Here is a 20,060-nt window from a genome sequence, read left to right on the forward strand (position 1 = left end):
GATTGGAAGGATAAGTGATATTGGGTTGAGTCGACTTGTAGCCATTCAACCGAAAGTGTTACCTCGTAAGCAAGTTTGTAGCCAAGGTTTGCTAAGTGCTTTGCAAACCTTGAAACTGCAAGTCGATTTAGGCTCAGGTTTGATTCGTTATCTGAATTAAGAAACATTGAACGGTTTTTGCTCTTTGTGGCTGTAATCGACAATTCATTGAAGAGTTCAAAAGTCGAGGACAATTGAATCAAAATGTGTCTCTTTAATGCTTTATTGAATTATATTTCGTGAACATCATGATAAGTTGAACAACTAATTTTTGCCCTTTTCTTCGTCATTTTTTCTTCTCCTGCTCATCTCACGTACAATACGATAGTCATCATGGAATGAGAAAAGCAAAGAGAAAATGATAACATGATTAGAGGTTAATGAAACTGTAAAACCGCCATTTAACTTGGGAATGAAAATCATTTTCCAAATAAAACACAAAACTTCTTGAGTGTAACCTAGTTATCAAAGGTATTAATAATTTTAATGATTTCAGTTTCGCTTCCAAGTGCAATGTAAAATGGATGAAATAAGTTTGAATTAAAAAACTATTTCAACCAACTAAACACGTTTCAGCTTTAAATGAATTCACCAAGTTCAAGAGTTTGTATAAATTCATTCCAAGTAAACTGTCTATTCTCAAGTAAAACAAGTGGACAAAGCGTTGACTTATTCATAGCAACAACTTCAACTGGCAGTTAACATCAATTTACCCTTCCACAAAAGTTAAGCCAATAATTCATCACCGAACCAAAGAAATAAAAGTATCTCAGATTCAGTTTCAACATATTCAAATGAAACACAAACAAGTAACCAAACATTTCTCAATTTACTCATCGTGATTAAATTAGCACACGAAATTTAATTTCCTCAATTAGCCCGAAGCCAAGTTCAATGTTAGAACAAGAATTCAAAGTCATTATTGGTTCTCTTGAAACTACTTTCAGAATTGACTTTCCTTTCATTTGGCTTTTCATTTTCTTGGCGAGTTTCGTTCATTCGATCAATCGACAGTTGCGATTAAATTGTTGGATAAATGAATGTCAATTTTGTTCGGTTAATGGACTTTTAAAGTGAATTGCTCGATTCGCCTTTTCATGGTTTTATTGAATCAGAAAATTGAAATTAACGTTTGATGTTGGATAACAATTGATTTGTCATTCAATAGTTTGACGAGTCTAGAGATGAAATTGGCTTATAAAGGAATGAATGAAAGTCATTGTTTTAAGCAATTGTTGAGACAAAAGTTGAATGATTTTTATAAAAGTTGACAGATTAAATTAATGGTGACAAAGGGAGGAGAAGATGAAAATGGTAAAGGCGAAGGTGAACATTATGATGAAAAATTTTGAGACTGACAGAGAACATGGAACTGAATTTGAGTGTTCATTTGATTGAAATGGTTGCATTTCAAAAGTAAAATGTATAAACAATTGTTCACTGAAAGGGAAGAAAAGTTTACCTGAAACAGAAAAAAAAGATTAATATTATAACGTTGGATGAAATGGCAGGAGCGAACAGAAGGTTCAAGATAAGAATGGAGGAACAAACAAAGTCTCAACATTTCAAACGTTAATTTCATGTTTTGTTGTCTCTTGTGAGGCAGACAAAATTCGAGGTTCAACATTTGTCAAGAATGGAAATCGATTCTCTGATTGTTACTTGTCAAAATGATTCAACTCATGTACATAATTAGAGATTGGAAAATGATTGAATTAGAGTTTACCTGAAAACAAATTGCTTGAAATGTCACTCTAAATGTGTGAAACTCGATTCGTCTGTAAAATCAATTTCCAAATGTTTAGCATTTCGAAACTTGATTTAGAAGAATCGAAAATCTTTTGATCTCAAAAAGTTTCGAATCAGATTTCAACTCGAAAGCTTATTAAATTTTATTGCTTGAATCAGGTCAAGTCATATGGTTTGTTGATTCAATTGTTGGATCATTCAAGTCTAGTCTGGTTGAACAATTCAATTGAATTTTGAGAAGCTCTCTTGTCCTTTGTTTTCGGTGTAAAAATAGGTTGATTAGGCTGGTCGAGTCTAATTCAAATTGATCGTTTTCTTCGTCATTTAACTCTTTCCGCGAAATTTGTATGTTATTAGTAGCTCTTTAAGGTTAAGACAAATAATGGTTGATCTGTTTGCAGTTTACCTCTTCAAGTTAACGGACCACAGAAAAGGGCAATTGATAGTTGGTTGGAAAAGACATTTACTCAGCATTAATGAACAATTTGCAAAATTATACAAATGGAAAAGTCAATGAGTGCATTGTATTTACTTTAATTTCTGTTGAAATGAAAATATCCATTAAAATCACTTTGTCTCCTCTGAATGCCTAATATGATAAATTAAACTGCACTTTCAACCTCTCTAATGACTATTCAGAGTAAATTTAAATTTTAAATCAGCACATTTTGGGGATAAAGCGTTCTTTTCACTAGACAAAATGCATTGTAACCAAATTGTAGTTTAATTTATTTCATTCCTGGTTGCTAACAAAATAAACTTTAGATACTTTACTGTCCAACAGACTAGATAGATTTCAATTCATGCAACAATTTACAGCTCATTAGCATTATCGAGCCTTGATTTACCACAAACTACAGACGAGTGGTTAGAGTCTCGGTCACATTGCATTATCATTGATCGAATCCCTTTCTTGGAATCGTCTCTTTGACTGTTTGAATGGTTGCAGGTCAAAGTAAACTCATTATATTTCGTTCAATTTTAAACTTTCAAGATAAGCGTTTTGATATTTGACATTTCACTATTGTACTTGAAGGTACTTTGTCAATATGACAGATGAGGTTATTGAATAATTATTTTCAGTCTTTATCTTAGATCCTCATTGTCAGTTTTATTAACAGATAAAGATACATTGTTAACATTGGTTGAGTCCATGACAGAATTGATTGAATACCTTCAACAGAAAATTGTTAAATGTTTCATATGAATTTCAATTTTTCGATAACAAAATTATAATAGCAACAAAAATAGACTTCAATAAGCAATATGAAATCGTTGCATCAATTTGAGATGCGATTCGTCTACTTTTCGTTGACATTATTTCATTCAATGGATGATTCATCACTAGAAGAAAAGGGAACTGAAAAAACATGATCACATCATTACAATATTTTGGAATTAAATTCTTCTTTCAATTTGTTTCTTTTTCCACTTTCATTATTCTACTCTTCAGTCTCGACATTGGAATTCAGCCAATCAATCAAAACAAACGAGTATCGAGATTATCAGCTTCATTGAGTTTCTTTGAAATTTTACATGAACGTCCAAAATGCACACAGAACTAATCACCTGAAAAGCTGAAAATGAATTTCCGTAAAACTTGAATTCTTTTGATAAAAAAACTCCAACAGAATATTCAAAATTCAAAACTCGAAAGGTTGCACCTGAGAATCAAGGTGATCAGATCAAGTTGTAACTCAACATGAAAAGGTGAAATGAGAAAAGCCAACACTAAAATGGAAAAATTTTATTCATCATTTTTCCATCTTGCATGATTAGCATCTGATTCCCTTGAAACCGCAATGAACGCTCAACCTTTACACTTCAGTTGAACTCGAAAGTAAAGTTTCTTGAAAACGTTAGATAACAAAATTCATTATCAATACAAAAAGATTTTCCTGATCTTCAGAATTCAATTTTCGATTTTGCATAATGAGATGAAATGTTTCCTCTGATAAATTTTTCATGTGCAACATGATTGGATCCATTGAGCTGATTATGAAAACTTGAAAATCTGTCGAAATTGTGATTCTCATGACGAAGTGAAACGAATATTTTGAACCATAAAAAATGCATAAAAACCATTCTTCTGTTAACAGAACTCGGTTGATCATAAACTGAGTTTTATTATTACTTTTTCATGACTTTTGATTTAGAGATTTAATTTCAGTTTTAAAAACTCTTGAAACACAAAACCCTATAAAACTGAGAAACGAAAATTCAGTGAAAAAAACATAAATCGTTAGAAATTTTTTTCTCCATGTAAAAGTAATGTTCCAGACTTTTAATTGATTCATTTCACATGATTGAAATTCCTGATGGAATTTAGGTGAAACCATCGCAAAAGTTTCATTAATCAACATGATTAATTCATTGTGAATAAAATGGTAAACAAAGAGCCACAAAATTTACCTTTTATCTGTCGAATTGAACTGACACTACAAGTGAAAATTTACTGTAAACATAGTTATAATATTGATTAAAATTCCCTCCCTGATCATTGAGAGTAAAAAGTTCTTCAGCAAATATTCATTTTACCATGTTATTCTGAAGTACATTTTGCTCAACCAATAACAAAAAGCAAAATATTAATGATAATAATAAAAGTAAAAAATCGAAACCAAAATTTTCTTTTTCTTGCAACCTTTTTCACTCCCAGTTTGCCTTCCCTGGTTGACTTCAATCTCTTGAAAGTAACAGAAAAAAGTAAAGGAATTGAGAGAAAAAAGGAAAATGTTCTATTTTTGTATTTTGGTGAATATAAAGTTGTGTGATTCAATGCAGGGAAGGACATTGACTTGTATGACAAAGTTTCAATGAGCATGAAATGTTAATCCGAGTCTACGTGTAGCTCTTTAATTATCATCATTGTCATGTTTCCAGTTTCCTTGTTTACACACTTTTCTCACTGTTTTTATCGTATCCATTGAGAGATGACAAAACAACTGAAAACAATATTCAATCCATAAAGTTATTTAAACAATGTGAATCAAAGTAAATTTAGAGCCAGTTGGGTGAAATATGAAGCTCAATGAATTTAGTGTTTGCTCAATAAAACAAATGAATATCAGGCAAACAGGGAAAGTAACTTTAGTTCAGTTGCATCTTTTTCTTCAACTTTTCTTCTCTTTTCTTTTCTTCTTTTCAAAGGCTTTTACCAGGCAACATGAACATAAAACATGGACAAACAGAACAATATTTAACTCTATCTGTTTACCTTTCAAGATGGCATATGATTTTATCTGGTGTTTCATTCGGCAAAAACCAGGTTACAGGGGAATATTTTATTCACTTTGTTTCCATTGAAATCATTACTTTTTATTACATGAATATCTTTCAATAATCTGTGTTCCATTAACTATTGTTTCAACATTTTTTCATGACCCAATGCTCAAAGTTGTGTAATAACTTCAAACAACTTTTCTGATGAGCTTAAAATTCAGTGTCATTCAGTTTGATTGGATTATATCTTTTGTAACGAAATTTCCAACAATTTCTACTTCTATTTGAAATTATGTAACAATTTACTCTGAATATACTCGATCTATTATTAATGATTGAAGGAGCTCAAACCTTTGAATTGTTAATTTCACGAAAACTCTTGAGAGAAGTTCGAGTTCTTTTATGCTTTTTTTTCTTCGCAAAACTCATCGAAGTTGAAGCTCGTTCGATTTGAAGGAAAATTTAACGATTCAATGATGAGAAAATTGTCTTTGATTGATTCAGAGATGTGATCATTTCGTACAAGAATTGTGTACAAAAAGATGACTTTTCTGTTTACGTCTTTTACCTTGTTTATTGTTTCAATTTTGAAAGTAAAACTAATCGTAAAGGAAATCTTTAGTCATTCCTTGAATCAACCTCACTGTATGAACTGTTACAGAACTCAACTGTTTTCATGGAAGTGATAACTGATTTTATCCTAATAAACGTTGCAGCCTTCAAGATGCCTTTAAAGGTTGTTTCAAACTTCAACAGGAACAACATTATTTGTAGCACTATAGCATTATTGCCATTATTTTCACATTTCACTCAACAAATTAAATCCATTTAAATAGTTAAAAGTTAATGGCTTTTAATGGTTGTTGATGAAAATTCATTAAGAAAAGTGTTCAACTCGAGTCAACCTTTCCATGTTTCCCTTTTACTCCATTATCAACCGATAATCAAACTGTTTACGTTTCACTTTGCCCTTGATTCTGTAGCCATTGAAATGAATTCGAAAAAAGAGTTTAATCTTTCCTTTCAAGTCAATTCGTTTATTCAATTAAATGATTATCGTGGCTAATTATTGAATTGAAATCTAAATGATCCATGAGAAACAAGAATGCAAATGAAAACATCTTAATTTTTTCTCTTTTCTCTTGATTGCAACGATTCTGCAGAAACAGCACTCATTACTGAAACAGTTGAATGAAGTTGCAAATTGTTCTGTAAACTTTCAGGCTAAATATTGTTGAATAGTTCAAAAGTTCAATTGATAGAAATTTATTTCTCTTTAGTCTTGTTCTGGGAAACATTGAATAGCAAATTTTCAATGAATTTCAGAATCAGGCTGATGATAAATATTGAAAGTTTACAGTTTTACAGCATTATTATTGATGATATTGAATGCAAAGTTTGTGATTCATTTATTATTCAAAGTGGAATTGCTGAAGACAAATTTAAACATCAACATTGATCTGTTGAGGCGTTTCATTGTTTTTCATCATGAATGTCTTGGAGGACATTATTGTTGGAAGGAAAAAGAAGTTTATTTGTTTCAATAAAACTGAGCCAACTGTTTGAGTTGATTGGCTTATTTTAGCTGTGAAATGAAAAAGTGTTGAGTAAATATTGAGAAATGTTAAATGCTACAGAAAACTGAATGGAAATGCGGAAATTGCCCAGAGCATAGAAAATTATGTTTACCAAGTTTATGCAAATATAATGGAAACACTGCTTTGCAAATGTACATATTAAGATACATAGTTTTGAATTATGTTAAGAACGAGTTGCATGTCTCTAATTGTGAATAATTAATGTTCAAATGAACAATAAATGTGTAAAAAAGTGGCTTATCATTCATTAATATAGCAAATGATTGAAGAAACATTCAAATTTATTCCATTCTCTCGGGCATCCAATTTATGTTTCTTGATTGTTCAAACACTGTTTCAGGTCGAATTTGAGTTTAACGATATCTAATGAAACCTAGCAATTGTGAAAATCTATGAAAGAATCTGTCAGTTTTACTTGATTAACCTCAAAATAAACAGGAACTATCGTTGCAATATGATCAAGAGACGGACAGTCGACTTTAATTTTATAAATAATTTGCTATTCATCAATGAATCGACAGATAAAAGCATTTCTCAAAGATTTTGAGCGGTTCATTAGCTTAGATTCCTTCCTCAGTTTCGCTCTTACAGCCATTTTGGATATCTGGTTCACTCTAAGGCTGTTTCGCTAAACCTAAACCTTACATTGAAACAACCAGCTAATAAGCCAATCTATCTTAAATAACACGAAATCATTCAGTAAAGGGTTTCGTTTCTGTGGGGATTCATCTTGCAGTATGCAGAAATTATGTAAAATAGAGATTCTTTTAAAGTAGTGGATTATTCGAGTCGACTTTTTACAGTAAGATCTGAGTCGCGCAAACCATTGCCATTAGTCTACAGTTAATGTCTAAGTGAGACTGAAAGTGACTCTAGCACTCGGAATTGCGATCAATCCAAAAGATATTGATCAGTATGCATTAAAAGACAATTGTTGAGTCTCCGATTTGATCAAGATATATTTACCAAAGTTGCATTTCGCAAAATGTTATTTTTATCAATTTCAACGATATTCCAGAAGCTCATGTTAAAGTGGCAAAGAGTTTTCTAAACGTCACTTTCCAACAGATAACATGAAAGTATTAATAATAACATTTAACACGTCGAGTACATTTAGTCTTGACTGCAGGCTATCCAAGCGTTATCACTATTTATCTTTTCATTTTTACCTTCCAATACATTCAATGATAAACTTTTGCTTCTTTAAAAACGTTTTGAAAGGTTAAATTTGACCCAAAGGCTATTATTTCATTGGTAAAATGAGTGTTGAATTTACAATTGAACAATCACAAAATGAATCACAAGTTAGACCAGATTTCATCAATCATGGTAGCAAAAGATCGAAGAGAGAGAAGAAGAAAAAGTAAATCAAATCGAAAGAAGGACATGTCCATTTGATTATTTCAACCAAGCACTCGACATGTAATACGATAAAAACATTTACCTTGGAATTTCATAATTTGACAGAAAAAAGTTCAACATTTTTTGCTGGAGAAAAAATTGATGAAAAACTTCATTTTCCACTCGACTTTTCCTCTGAAATTAACCATTTTTTGCATCGTTATTAACGATTGAAACTATTTTCTGAAATTGATTTCTCATTGCATTGTCAAAGATGGAAAGGTATTACAATGAGAAATGTTATTAACTTTAAGGTCAACTTTTAATCATGAAATAGGATAATAATTATTGCGATGTTTCATGTGATAATAACAAATGTCAGTGAGAAATGGAATGAGATAAAGAGTTGGAAAAGACAAACAATCATTGGGAACAATAATGTTCATTGAAATATATCATCATTATAAGTCATGATACTTTCTTCTTTCCTCAACATTGAACATTATTGTTGCTCATTTCATTCACTTTCTTTTCATGGCCGCTCAGTTTCTTTCAAGTTTTTACCTTTTCTTTTTCTTCTTCTTTGGCTCAGTTATCAAGAGTCACAATTTTACTCTTACCTTGATTCACGTTGTTGCTGAAGAAGATGAGAAGGAAAGAAAGGAAGAATGCTGGAAATAAGATGAATCAAGAAGAGGAAGTAAAACTGTTTCTCGTGCAGTGAGAAAATCAATAAAATCGATTTCCTTGATTATTCTGAAAGTGTCTGTTTTTGTAGCATTTTGTCTGAGTACTTGTTCCGTTTTCTGAGGTTTCCAATGGAAAGTTAAGAAACAACTGAATTTTTGTAACTAATAAGGTATTCAAGGTATTGGAGTGAAACTCTTTTTCTTATTTTGTTTGCTCGATTCTTTCAACAGAACAAAAAATTGAATCAATTCTTTTCGCATTATAATCAGTTTCCAGATGAATCCCACAAGATTAAATCGAGGTAAACATTGCAATTGTTGTTTGCCAACGAAAACTAATTAAACAACTCTATTAATTATTGTGGCTGCTTTTAAATAAGCTCATTTTCAAATTCCATCTTACATGAAATAGAAAAAGAAAATAATTTAATCTTCAATTTTGCAAATTAAATATTTTAAACAGTTTTCTCAACCAAATTGAATAAACTTTCTCGAAATTGTGTCAACTTTCCAACAAAGTTCATTGGAAACGCAAACTTTTGTTATTCAATTATTTCCAAAGTTGAGCAAACAGATTAAGTTGGACAAATTTCTCATTAAAATCTTTTTCTTTGAAATTAAATTCGCTTCCAGACGAAATCGTTGCAATAGCAAATAATTTCGAGTCAATGAACGTTTCGAAATTTGAACTTACACAAAATACGAAAACTGGTTAAAATCATTTCGATTCTTCGAATGAAACTTTTCATTTGCAAGAGTTGAGTTCACAGCTAAAGACTTTATGATCAGCAAATGATAGACACGAATAGTTATCATGGAATATCTCTTTGTACCTCAGCTGAGAAACCTTTTGTACTATTGATACACTTTCCAGGCTTGTTATTTCATTGCTTTCCATTGGCTGTGTTACTCTTGATTAACCTTAATTATTGCTATCAACTTGGTGAAGACAGTTTGGAAATAATTAGAGGAATCGTCGGTTCTCAGAAGTTATCAACCTTAACGTCATTATTTCAAGGGATTGATTAATAAGCTTTATTATCTTTCGTTTTTTATCACATTTTTAGGTTTTCCCATTTCCAAGGTAATCAAGATTGATGAAAGTTTGTTCATTTGTCAGAATTTATCAGCTTGTTTGTTATCCTGTTATTTATTAGAAGCGAATAAGCGATGTCTGTTATGTTATTGTTAAGAGAAACCTATTTTTTGCTATTCCAATTCTGATGGTTACTCTGATGAATAAAGATACAGTTGAGGAAAAGAAAAGAAAGTGTTAACAGAATTGTTCAGGTTATCGACTTTTGACTTGCAGTTTCAAGTTAAAGATAATGATAATGATAGAGTAAAGGGTTATGTTAATGGCTTTGGAATGATAATAGCTTCAACTCCCAGAACGAATCAGCATCTTTATCTTTTCTCTCTCTTCCTCAATTCTGACCAACAACATGGTCTCACCATCCATTATTGGGTAAGATCGTAAAGAATCACCTTTCGACTCTTCTTCTTCTTCCCTCTCAACTGTCAAACCAACTTCTCAAAGGATTTCAATTAATCTATTAGATAATCATTGGAAACGTTTTTCACCTTTCGTCAAGTTGATCGATACAATAATGTAAGATAAATATCTAATACAAGTGGTCATCTAATAAGATTGAGAAGCATTGAGAACACAATTAATCAATTGCCATTAATTATCGTTCCAAATGCTTTCAATTGCCACATTCACAAATTACATTTATGCATCAATTTGCGGTTCAATCAACCAAGTTGATCGCCAATTAACCGTTCAAATAGTCGACTTACAGTTTCGACTTGAAATCTTTTCTCGGAATTTCATTCAATCTCTCGACGATCAATTAACTATGAATTTACATGCACTTTAGACTGTCCATTGGTATTCAACAATGCTGAAGAGTCAACGAGAAAATGTTTCTTTCTATTTGCATTGGCATTGTTTTCATCTGTAAATGTATTTGAAATAATATCATGAATGTGATTCCAAATTAGTTGCAGGGTCAACTCATTGTTGACTTTGCTTTTCACTTGAAATCTGTTGCAAGTTGAGAATTGAATGTTGAATGTTTTAATAGTTATTCGAGCACAATTAGCATCTATTTTAAGCTTGTTTATTCAGTCGTCTGTAGACATGAAAACGCTAGAATAACAATGACATTGAAAATAGATTATCATGACGAGAAAATCAAATGCAACATTCTGAGCAAATTATTATTCTTACTGGTTCAGATTATTATTATATTATTGTCGCCTTATATTATTAGTAAAAGTATTTCAAGTGCTGCTACTTGTAAGCATCCATTTGCAAATACTTTTTGCTCTGCTTTACCTGTGACAGATAATGGAATATTGAACAACGCAGTACAAATTACATAATAAACAAGTTACATTCGAGCCAACAGAAAAAAGGACAAATACTCGAAACAAGACTTCGTTCGAAGAAGCAAAAAGAAGAGGTTAACTTGAAACAAAATATCGTATTATGCATATAATATCACCATTCAACTTATATTGACTAGTTTCCAGTTCGTGGAACCAAATAAATATCAAATTTGAGTTCAAGCTTTTCTCGGGTAACTCATGATATTGCAAGTGCTTCAATCATTTCGCCAACTTAATAAGATGAACATTCCGCTTCAAAATAGAAGGCTAACAAGTTTTTCGCTAAACTAATAATGTAAATGAAATTGAAGGCAACATCAATTGCAACTGAAGATTTAAGGAACTATCGAGTTTCTTTTCAACAGATTGCCTGAGGATGTTAAAATGAATTGTCTTTTGGAAAATTATTCAAGCTGTTTTGTACTTTTTATATTAATGCCAGTCAGAAATTCAGAAGCATAAAGAAATTTGTTTGAAAATATTTATAAATGTTTGTAAAGTTATTTCAATTGAACAACTAATTTAGCCAATTTTTCTCATGGAATATTGTTATTTATAAATTAAAAAATCTAAATTTACAGAATTTCGAATCAAAAGGATGAACATTCAAACATGTTTTAAACATTTGCAAAGTTACTTTTGTTGAATTTTCCATCTGAAAGTCTGTACAGTTTTAATTCACCCAAATGAGATTGAATTGTTTTGAGCATTGATTACATTGAGTCCATCTTCTAGAAGATCTTTTAAAAGGTTTGGAAGAAAATTGAAGCCAAAATTAATCATTTTACCTCAGCCGATCACTTTAACTTTGGATCGAAGTTGAAAAAGTTTGAAAAGTTAAACTCTGATCACCAGTTCTGACCAACACTAATAAACTGTGAAAATGTTTCATTAAATCGGATGAAATTGTAAGTCGGAATTAAATGAATTGCATGTAAAATTGGTATTAATTGGAAATAAATCTTTACCGGATTAAAGGAAAATAAGTATTTATATAATTGAATGAGGAATGAAGGAAAAGAAGCAAATTCATTTATTGACTGGAACAGATAAATTGTTCAACTTATTTTCAGTGAAAGTTGGACGAGCAAATAAAACAGAAGCAAAGTAAATAATATGAAGGGAAGCGAAAAGTAATTTGAATCATGTTAATAATCATCCATTATAACCAATCCCAATGACCAAAGGGATTTTCCTGGGTTTCTCATTCAATTGAAATGTCTTGAAACCCGTTGAATGGCTAAACAAAAGTTGTCATTAATTGAACTCTTGAGGTAAATAAATTCCAAATAAGATGAACCAAAAAACGAACCTTTTCTCTTCTCTTTTTCTCTTTAATCAATTATAATTTCAGGTGAAAATAAAGGTGAACAAAAGTATCAAATGAACATGGAAAAAGATTTTAATAATGATTTGTGTAAATGAAAATGTTTACCAATCAACTGTGAATGAATAATGCAAAGGAAAAGGTTGATGAAACTCGAATTAGCAAAGTTGGAAAACAATTGCAAATCATTAGCTAATTGTGATTTATTAATTTCATTTTTTCGTATTTCCATTCTTCTTCTCATTTCAAAGTTAAATTGCTCGGTTTGAGTAAATTGAGTTTTTAAATTACTCTCAACTTTACCATTTAATTTGGAAAAAAGTTCACGATCTTTTTTCTTCTTTACTCATTTTACTCTTTACTGTTTACCTGGTTAATATGATTTGATTGATTAAATTGGTTCAACTTTGTAAAGTTCATTTCCAATTAATTTCACAATTTATTTGAAACAAAGTTTCATCATAATGTATAACATAATAATTTGAGTAGTTTAACAAGATGAAAAGTAATCAGTAAACATCGCTTCTTTTAACCTTGTTTGCTGCTCATTAAATTACTTTAATGTTGAAAATTGTTTTTCATTGATTCAAATTAAATGGTAAACAAAGACGCTTTAAATTGGTTGAAATTAATTTACATTAAACCTTTTGGTTTTTTCAATGGTTTCAAGCAACAAAAGTTTGCTCAGTTAACTGTTAACTTCAAGCTGTTTCCAATTTTACCATTTTTGCTGTTCACTCAACATGAATAAACCCTGAAATCAATAAGATTTGTTGCAACCAAATTCAGTTACTTTGTATTATTAGGAATCTTTAATCATTTCAAAAATAATATCTCAAGACTTTCAATCTACTGAAAAACTCTTTATTCAAATAAAGAGATCACAATAAAGGACACTTTACTGAATACATTTACTGTTCGAAGAAAATTTTAAAAAAGTTATTCTTATTAACCAACTTATTCTCATCACTCCATTGGCTTGTTGAACTTAGGTAGAAACTTCGATCGAAGTGTCATTTCTGTTGATTAAACGCGTTGTGACTTCAAGAGAAGGTTGCAGTTCGAAAGATCGTCTGCGGCTTGAATTTGTTCTGAAATACAGTTCGATGCTCAAAGCTACGAAGATAAAAGACTTTTAACTGACTTGCAACTTGCGATAAACTCAACAATATTGTTGTAAGGATCGAAAGAAAAGTCCAGGTTAACTTGTTTATTCAGTGTTAAGTGAAGATAACTCGAGATTTCAGTTTTTTTTGCAGAATTCGTTAAAATCTTTTCTTGGTGAAATCTCGACTATTGAATATTTACTTTCTGTTTCATAATTAAATTTTGAATAAGAAAAATATTCTGTTGAATTGAATTTCTGGGAGGAAAAATTTCTACGATTTCATTTAGAAATGTACAAATCAATATAATGTTTACCTAACATTGAATGTCAATTTACACAACACTTTGCAATTCAATTAACCCTTTATCAAGCAAAGATCATTTTGTTAAAAACAAAATGCATTTCGAGAAAACATAAAATGTTGTCAAAAAAGACTAAACTTGCAAAAATAATTTCCTACTTAATACCTTAATCACAATTGAGAGTGAAAATTGACTTTTTTCAAGTTTATTCAAGTTTATTGGAGTTGATGAAACTCTTCATGGATACTCAGTTGACAAGATAACCAGTTAATCTCAAGACTGAGCCAGCTGAAGGTCAATGAAACCTTTTTCTTCGACGAAAAAATAATTCAATGTTAAAACTATTCTAACATCATTTTTGTATGAAAATAATGAATGCATTATAAAGTATAATTACAAAATGAACTGAAATGCTGATTGAAAATTTATCATCTAATAATGATATTTATTTCGTCAATTTTTTCGCCATTTTTTATTTTTCGATTTTCTAACGAGTCAACAAGAAATATTTACATTTTACTCTAATTTATCAGAGAAGGTTGTGAACAATGAATCCTGAAGAGATGATGATGTGAGAGAAAAGTTCATCTGTGATTCCATTCATTTTGATTAATGTAATGTTGATCTCTTTTTTGCTCTCATTTTTCAAATTTCATTGCTCATTTGAATAAATTGATTTTCAAATTTTGACATTTTTGCACTTTATTTCGTTGAACGTCAAATAAGATTTGAGCTTATTGAAACTGACAAAGGGAGTGAAGTAGGTGTGATATTAAATTATAAAAGACATATTTACACTTGATAACTTTGAGTATTTCTCTGTTTATTGAATACATTTAGTATAATGTGATATTATTATTTAATATGAATATCATCATGAGAAGAACTTTTTTTTCTCAAATAAAAAAAGTGAGATGAAGATCAATTGAAACATCTTGAAATCTTGTCGATTCTGCCAACTTTTCAAAAGATGAATAATAGATGGTAAACTTTGGTAAAAAAAGTACAACAAAAACTTCTCTTGAAGCTTATTAGTTGAAAATAAATGTTTTTTTGCTTCTTATTCTGTTGATCATGAATTTTTCAAGTTTGTTGACAACTTTCTGTAAATTCAAGCCCAATATGAATCTTGAAATTTATTTGCTTTAAGAGCTTTAAAAACTTTTCTTGCATTTCCAATTCGAAAAGGATTGAAATTGAAATTGATAGAGAAAATTCTGTACGAAGTCGCCATCTATCAACAGAGAATTATACTTGTCAGTCTAGTCAAGTTTCTAGTCGAGATCAGTTGATTATTATTAGTCCATTGACCCTTGTACAGTTGAATTGATCTGAAATTTTCAAGCTGCCTCCGAATCTTGTTTAAACAGCCGATAAGGATTGACTTGTATTAGCTTTAAACAAGTTTTGCATAAAAATCAAAATGTTTTACGAAGAAAATTGGTTAAGTTTAGAAATCGCGATTTTTTGAGATTGACATTTTTCAAGAGATAAAGACTTTGGGCTTGGCTTCAATAATTTAGTTGATGAATTCAGTCCACAAAATGAATCGCTATCACATGTTTTTGGCGATCAGTCGGCAGTCGATGAGGAAGCGCTTAGACTGGCGAGAGAGTTTAGATTTCTTGACTAACTTTGATATCTAATAATTTGAATGTTTATTAGGATCGATTCAGTACAAGTCATTGAATGTAAACATAACTGACATAACAATTTTATCATATTATACGATTGAGAGTTTATTAATATTTTGATGTTTTTTGCTTTTCTTTAGGTGGTGATGAAGTTGCCGATGTTAATGGGTACGAGATAAAAAGTGACCGCATTTGTGTTCCTATTGTAGTTGTTGTTAACAAAACTTATATGAAAATAACAGTTGCTCTGTCCGTTTTAACAATTGCAGCTCTTATCGCGTGTACATTCATTGTGATTAAAATAAAGCGAAATAAACGTCAAGCTCAAACAGAGACAGCAGTAGCAAGCTCCATGAATGGTTCCCAATATGACCAAGGTCAGCGTGGTCAACATGTACGCGATCTTGGTAATCCACCGCCCATGGGATCAGCTGAGGCTGAATTTCAAAACGATTTTATCCAAGTTTTTCCAATGCATCACTTGGAGCCTTGTCCAGAGAAAAACATGACCGCATTGATTATGCAGTGAACCTGTTGCTGGGCACACAGTGAATGCGACTAATCAAGTTAAATCATTACAATTAATCATCACAACAATCAATTGCAAAGAAAAGCCCAGAATAAATTTTGACAATTCAAACTCTTTTGCACTTTCATTGACAACAGTTTCAAGTGTAAAATGAAATCAAGTCACCAAGCTCAAATTAAACTTGTGATGAGCCAACTTCAATCTTTTCATTTCAATCTTGACCACTTAATAGTGCTAGAATCGAGAATAAAAAACACAAAAACGCTCCAAAACGATATTTGAACAAAAGTGTCGAACCCTTAATTTGTCCGTTATTGTAACGAAATTTGTCATTTTGCGCTTATTAGTCAACAAATTGAACTTTCAAAGTTTTTAAATTGTGATGATAATGTCGTGAAGAAACTCAACTATAAATAAACTTGGAGTTTCCTGGTTTCGAGGTTTAATCGGAATTGGAATCAAATTTAAATGCACACTTTCCAGATACTAATCAAGTTTCACTTCACCAGCAAATAATGTTATACAATGTTACTGGAATCGTTTGTTACCTTTGTGAAAATGTTTAACAAGAAGCTTTTCATTTTCGTTCAACATTTTCTCTCTTCATTCCGAAATTGTTTCACATTCAAATGTGTGCTTATCATCCATTCATTTTCATTCATCAGCTGAACAAAAGTTTTAAATGCAGTTGTAAAACCAAGTAAAAGATGAAAATTAGTTTCCCTGTTAATCGAGTTAATTTATTGCCAATCATTTGTAAAATTACTAGACACTTGACTGCATCTTTTGTTTTCTTTGTTATTGAAACTTTTTGTCTTTGGTTTCATTCAAAAGTCTCAAATGTAAAATTAAATTTCAAATTCAAATCTAATGTTCAAATGGTTAACAAAATTTGTAAAACATGTGGACAAGTATGTTCATTAGGCTCAACCGTAAGAGTTCAACTTTACAGGACCAATTAAAAGATGAAAGTCAACCCGAAAAAGTCACATTTTTTTCTTTCTTTTGCTTACATGGACGGAACCGTCCAGGCTGCTATTCTAGCCGTTTGTCAACTCACTGTCGCCACTTGCGGATACACTATTCTAGCATCTTGAATATTGTCGTCTGATGATCTTCGCTCCATCGAAGTGATCAAAGCCAGTGATATCCAGCATGACCTTTCTAATACAATTTAGCTTTTCAATATTTTCAATATTATGTATTAGGAATCAATTTTTGAGCATATAATTTTGATTATTTTCTGCGAAACTTTGCTGTTTTTAACATTTGTTTATATTATTGGTTCATCCCTTTGTCTTGTATTTGGTTCATTACTTCATTTATAAATAATTGCGCTTATCTTCTTAATCATTGTACCAAAAAACTAACTGAAAAGGCTAAAGTACATAAAAATCTATGAAAACATTGTGTAACTTGAAAGTTTTATCCATCGCGTTGGAACTGTAAACTTAATAACGATCATTATTACAATATTTTAATAGTGTTTTGATTTAACAATTTAGCGTAAGATTTACGTTTTTCTCCGTTGATGGAGAAAACACCAGAAAGACAAACTGAACGTTTTTATCCGTAAACGCCTAAACGCCTGTTTCAATGCATGATTAACGAACGGTTATTTCTACACATCTCATTTCGAACCATGAGCTTCCGCATATTAAAGAACGATAGTTTCGAACGCTCGGGATGATTGATAAATCAAGTCTGTTGTAGGCTCATGCGAATCAATAGAATAACTATCATCTGGCTTCATCTATTGTTTTCAAACTCAAGATTGTAAAAATCTTATATCTTGCCTTTTAGTTTAGATCTCGCTTAAAAGTTAACTTAGAGTTAGAGAATATTGCGGATTGATATTTCAGTTTTTTCATTTTTTCATTCAAGGTGCAGTACCGGAGGGTAGTTCACAAGCCAGTAAACGAAAATGTGAATCACCGAAAGAGGCGCCGAATGCTTATGAGAAAATTGGATAAAACGTAATCAATCAGTACTTATGTTATGTCCGTTTCGATTGACACTTTACCTCAGGTTGTTCTCGTGACGCGTGGCTTGATTTGTAACTATGACAACTTTTAAAGCGCAAAATTCTATTTCTGTAGCATGCTTTGAATTTCAAGTTTTCAATTTTTGTTAAAATTTCTTTTTTGATAAAATGACAGAATTTTGTTTCTTAACTTAATACATTTTTAAAATTTGGCCAACTTGCTGTCCGAAATCTCGCTCTATCCGAGTCCTTAATGCTCGTCCAGTTACATCCAAATGAACTTGACTATGAGTTTTCTTCCGAGTACCAAATTGAATAGTTAAATCAGTACCAGTACCATACTGATGGAGGACATGTACTGAATTAGAGACACCAAAATGCAGCAGCAATGGAGCAAATATAACCGTGGCCGAATTTTGTCATCTGAAAAAGAGAAAGTTTGGGTATTCGGAGGAATAGAAAGAGAATCTAAGCTTTGTTTTGCTGAAATTGTCAGTCATAGGGACGAAAATACCCTCACTAATGTATTGAAAAAGTATGTTGAGCCTGGAACGACTGTCTATTCAGATGGATGGAGTGCTTATCAGAATGTGAACAATCATGGTTACGTTCATGGCCTGAAATCAAACTCCAATGTATCTCTATTTGGTTTGAGTTTGGTGTTACATCTATGTCAATAAACAACATTTTCCCGTGTTTGGTCATAAGTTTGCCGACGGCAAGGCAACCCATCAAAAATAAATGTTGTTTGGCTTGTTGTGGAAGTCTCTCAAAACTTGCATTCTTTGCGAAAAAATTCCCTCAATCCTCTATATGTTGGTATCTCTCCACACTTTGCTAGTATTTTCGTAATCAACTCGGATTTTATAGCAATTTCTGCTTGTCTCTTGATGAACGCTCTAGTACATCTTAGCCAGGCTTTGATCTCAGCTGCATTTATTGGACTTTGAGCGAAGCCATCAGCAAGTATAATTACGGTGAGTGTTTATGGTCTGTCTCGGAACAGGTCTCTTAGGGCAGCACATAACTCTTAGAGGGTATCGAAGCTAATTTCAGTTGGCTCAAGATCGCCCACGAAATTAAAACGATTCATTGTATAGAAATAACTCAATACACAAAATTATACTATTATATTTGAATAGGATGACACATGCACAGTTGACAGTGTATTTGAATAATGACAATCTAAAATGTTTGTTAGAGTTTTTCAAATTAGAGATATACAACAAACGATTTTTCCAAAATATTGGAAATGAAAAGCAGAGCCTAAAAAGTTAGTTCAGTAGTTATGCCGAAACGATCACCATCAATAAACATTTCCAAACAATTTGATTTAATGAATAAAACTCGCTCTCTACCGTTATAGTCATTGCCAAATATATCAGGGTTGAAATTTTTATGTTTAACATTTTCAACGCCAACCTAATTATATTCCGTGAAAGCTATGAAAACATCACAGATATAGTGTGAGGGAATACCGATTATCGAAGACAGCTATTTAGATAAAATTGGAGGCTTTAATGAATAAACTAAGAAAAAAATGAGCTTACCTGGTCAATAACTTGTTGTCCTTTATATTCACGACTTCTATCCGACCAATCTATTACTATTAATATATCTTGATATTCCTCATCTGCAACCTTAGCCTTTAAGGTAAAATTTCAAATTATAACCCAACCTTTATTACCTGATAAAACAGTTTACAATGTAACAGATTCGAAGTGAAAACAAGTCAAATGTAATTTCACTAAAAAGAGACAACTTTAAAGTTAGTAAATAATTCTGGAAATTGTGGTTAAAAGACTGAATTAATTAAAAATTAAAATAAGTTAGAATCAACCAAAAAAAGTCGATTAAGGTTTCGTTGGTTGTACAATATCATTATAAGCGCTACATTAACATTTCAAAGTACACTACAGTAAAGATAGACTTCACACAGCAATTGAACTGACAGTTAACCAGCTAATTGTCTAATCGTTTAGTTCTGAAATCGCGACTTATAGTAGCTCTACTCTAGAATTACAAAGTTACATAAAAAATACAATAAAACCAATGAAAGTGCATGAGCAAAATTGTAACATACATTTGGCACAAAACAAGTGAGTTTTGATTACATTAAATGTTCAATTGAATGTTAAGTT

At 31.2% G+C, this 20,060-nt stretch overlaps 1 protein-coding gene across 2 annotated transcripts in view; it reads left to right on the forward strand.

Annotated features, from left to right (window-relative positions):
• LOC112539470 (uncharacterized) overlaps nt 1-17,344 on the forward strand; it is a 53,518-nt gene extending 36,174 nt beyond the window's left edge. For both annotated transcript variants that reach the window (XM_025162033.2, XM_089267005.1), the window contains one exon: nt 15,547-17,344. In XM_025162033.2, coding sequence (XP_025017801.2) covers nt 15,547-15,935 — 389 coding nt within the window. In that variant the 3' untranslated portion in view covers nt 15,936-17,344. The remainder of the gene's footprint in view (nt 1-15,546) is intronic.
• Nucleotides 17,345-20,060: the final 2,716 nt, after the last annotated feature.

This window comes from Tetranychus urticae, chromosome 2 (genome assembly GCF_039701765.1).
Source record: "Tetranychus urticae isolate SD_2017Ah chromosome 2, NJAU_TeUrti_SD_1.0, whole genome shotgun sequence".
In the NCBI taxonomy this organism is placed as follows: domain Eukaryota; kingdom Metazoa; phylum Arthropoda; class Arachnida; order Trombidiformes; family Tetranychidae; genus Tetranychus; species Tetranychus urticae.